General features: G+C 28.6%; 1 protein-coding gene across 1 annotated transcript; it reads left to right on the forward strand.

The window, feature by feature from the left end:
* Positions 1-469: 469 nt before the first annotated feature.
* LOC112468152 (elongation of very long chain fatty acids protein 7-like) lies at positions 470-4,026 on the forward strand (the record flags this gene model as incomplete). Its single annotated transcript, XM_025037202.1, has 6 exons — positions 470-515; positions 1,054-1,171; positions 1,696-1,886; positions 2,776-2,865; positions 3,327-3,383; positions 4,003-4,026. Coding segments are annotated over exons 2-6 (423 nt in total), but the record flags the coding sequence as incomplete, so codon positions are not given.
* Positions 4,027-4,030: the final 4 nt, after the last annotated feature.

Consider the following 4,030-nt stretch of genomic DNA (forward strand, 5'->3'; position numbering starts at 1 on the left):
ATTGTGATTTTTCAGCAGACACGATTTCAAGTTTTGAATTATTATAATTTTCTATGAGAATTTTAAAATACCGTATTGGCACTCTTTTTGCAACTTTTACGATGTTCTCACTATAACAATGGAGATAAGACTGAGATAAGACGTTATTGTAACCTGTTGCGCAGGGTTATGTAATGACTTACGCCCGGTATTGTGGTTAAGATACGTGTAATTATAAGTCTTGAATACAATAGGCAGTGTGTCTTTTGTAAAAAGGTAATGCAACGAAAAGAAACTTTATACACACTGCAACGTAACGAACGAACGACAAGACAGGTAGAGTACATAGATAGTGAGAGTATATAGTGAAACGCAGTAAGCGCTCACGCAACGGAACTTTAATTTTCCCTAGCATGCGTGGCGTGTCTGTGCGAACATAGAGGCGCTTCAAGGCGCTAGAGCGCCATATTCAACATAACCTACATAATTCCCTGAATGATAGTGACACAGCTGCTCGCTCAAATGAGTTCGTGAAGGTTAAGTATTGTCGATTTAACTATAAATAGTACATGTAACTTACCTTTTTCCCTGTACAAATAACTCAAAAAGAACGATTTTTTAGTTACGTCATTCAGCAAATAAGCGATATATACATTCTCACATAAATATAAAGATACAATTGTTTTAATTTTGCAAATTTAAATTCTTATAATATTAAAAGAAATAAGATCGTTATGATATACGATCAAATTAGAATAAACTATTATTTATGGTCTGAGCTTGGATCTTTAATACTCTATTACTAGTTCTATATGCATATTATTCACATATATTTTTTAACTTGGTGCCAATTTTTTATCGGACCAAATTAAAACACATCAGTTATCGTTGGATCATTAAAATCTCTTCTCTCGCCCCCTTCCCCCCAATTAAATCAATATCGATTTAACTTTGATGTTATAAGCATCTAAATGATGTATCTTTTTTACTTCTTCTGTCACACTTACAAATAATATATCTCTTTGAGGTATATAAAATTAAAGTGATTACTAAATTCTTTTACACATATTTCAGATTTCCTGATAAACAATTCAAGAGTTATCCCTATCTTTTGAAAATTACATTACCAATATGACTAGTCTTATACGACTTGTTGTTAGCAATTATAACGAGGTTTTAAAAAACGTTAGAGGTAAGTTCTTTTTAACAAAACGACGCGAAATCTTTCATAAGTGCATTTAAGTGCAAGATATTTAAAATCGTGTACAGAGTTCATTATCGACGTCTCTCATGCACTCGCATAAATTACCACAGAAATTAATAAACATAACACAAGCACGTATGTTCCAGGTATCTATCTACCAGGAAAATCACGTAAAATTACTAAAAGTGTCGTGGCAATAATCCTTTTATTTCGCGTATAATGATACATTATTTATAATACTAATTTTTTGCAATGTAAGCGTAATAACTAGAAGCGTAATAATATGCCTAACACTTCACAGATTTTAACAAACTGTTTTCTCGTACATTCTGATAATTTACAATTATTTTGGTTTTTGTTTTATTACATTACACATAATTTATTATTACTAGAACATAATGTACCTGCTCTGTACCACCATTAGATATAAATATATTCATTATATACATATAAAATATGTTATTTTTTCGAAAATTTGCCAAAAATTAATGAATTACATTCCTCTACGACAGATCCAATGGTGGATACTTGGCTTCTAATGGAATCTCCAGGTCCTATGTTATGTATTGTCGGCGCATATTTAATATTTGTTTTAAAAGCTGGACCAAAAATGATGGAAAAACGGCCGGCTTTTCAGCTGAATACCGTTATGATCTTATATAACGCATTTCAAGTACTCTTCAGTATTTGGTTGACAAGTTTGGTAAGTTTAATCTTCCCTACAATACATTTATTTCATCAGTACATTTAATATTGAAAACAAGAAAATGTGTCACGATATATAAATACTCCATTCCACATTTTTTCATATTCTATATTCACACACAAAAGAGTGTTATGTAAACCACTTAAAAATACTATAAAAAGGGTATGCTAGATAAATACTAATTAATTGTATGTTTGAATAGCTTGAAAATATTACATTATATAATTTATATACTTAATGTTATTCAAATTCAAAATTTTCTGATAGAAAATTTTAAATTCTATAATGAATACCTTTGAAATTAACAATATACAGAGTGTCTTATTTTAATCAATACACTCGAATTTCTCCGAAACCAGAGATATGAAAATCTTATTTTTTACGAGGTTGTATAGTATCAAGAAGGTACTGGCTGCTTTTGCATTCCTAACCAGGCACGGCAGTTCAAATATGTACAAAGGCAATAATATTGTCAGCTCGCATTTGATCTTCGACGACTTTAAGTTATAGCGCGTTGAACTCGTAATGAGATGGGCTATAAACATAGGTGTTTAAACAAATTATTTTGACATTTTTTAAAATAAAGTTAACTTTTATTTGACGATAAAACCCGAGATAAAATTTTTTAAAATCAAAATATGTCCTCCTTGATATCATACAAAACAGAATTTTGATATCTTGCATGATTTCGGAGAAATCCAAGTGCATTGATCAAAATGATACATCCTGTATAGGTATACATATATGTATATACAATTATTCTAAATCAAGTAAGATCAATACATGGAAATTAAATGAAAAATGATTTGATTAAATTATCAGTTTGTCATGTGCGTTTTGAGATGTACAATAATAATCTATTCTAGACAATGTTCGTCAATTTCAGATATGGGACGTCGATGTTAAGAATTTCTTTTTTAATCATGGATGCAATATTCGTTTGTCACCTAATTTACAGAACACAAACGCACAAGCGGTAAATACCTTTTTCCTAATTTTTAATAACATTTAATTTAATTCAAATAATGAACTAAGTATAGGCTCTCCTGAATAAATCAATTAGGGAATAGAAATTGGAGCCACACGCGGTAATTATTAAATACGTAATTAATAAATAGTTAATAAGATAAGATAAGATAAGATGAAATATTAGTCAATACATATTCGGACGTTTTGACACTTTTTTTGTTGTCATCTATAGCGTGTAAACAAAATTAATATACATGAAAATTACATATTAACAAACAATAATATATTTTATCTTATTGACTATTTATTGATTGCGCAATAATTACCGCACGTGGCTCCGGTTGCCTCTCTCACTAATCCCTATTTAATTTAAATAATTTAATTAATTTAAATAGTTTAAAAATAGTAGTTTTTAGTAAATAAAACATATATTTTTCGCAATATTACATGTATGTATCGGATGTATAGATGTCACGAGGCGCTTGGTGGTATTTTTTCTCAAAAATTATTGAGCTTCTGGACACGGTAAGCGAACATTTAATTAAATTAAATAACAAAATTAATTGAATTAATTGATTAGTTAAAAATTAAAATGCTTGAGTTAACCAACTCACAAAGATTTAAGAAGACAATGAAGCGTATATCATGCTTCCGTTATCGATTAAAAGTGGAACCATTGTTTAGTCTTTAGTCAGTTACCCAATGAAAGCTATTGCAACGAAACGTTTTGAAATGTGAATAAAGCGTTTTGCTAACTCGGTCATCGGAAAAGCATTTGTCGATTGTTCACATTATACCTTTAACAAATTGAACAACCTTTTTTAAATAGTTGAAACAAAAGCATTTTTGATGTAGAAGTAATACATGAATTTATCATAAACGATATAATTAATGAAAATTTTATTACTCACATACGTCTTTTTAAATTTATTTATTTTTATTATTAATTATTACATTTATCAGTTTTCATAAACATTGATATCTCTTCGAAATAAAAATCATTAATAACATTACAAATTAAGATATCAATTAACAGATATTTTAAATATAAGAAAACGTTTAAATAAAATTAAGCAAAAAATTTTATAGAAAAAATGTAAAAATGTAACAAGAAATTTAATATTCAAATGTTTTGCTTTTTAAGGTATTTTTCGTTTTGAGAAAGAAGCAAA

This window comes from Temnothorax curvispinosus, unplaced genomic scaffold (assembly GCF_003070985.1).
Source record: "Temnothorax curvispinosus isolate PA1 unplaced genomic scaffold, ASM307098v1 QBEX01018175.1, whole genome shotgun sequence".
Taxonomy (NCBI): Eukaryota; Metazoa; Arthropoda; class Insecta; order Hymenoptera; family Formicidae; genus Temnothorax; species Temnothorax curvispinosus.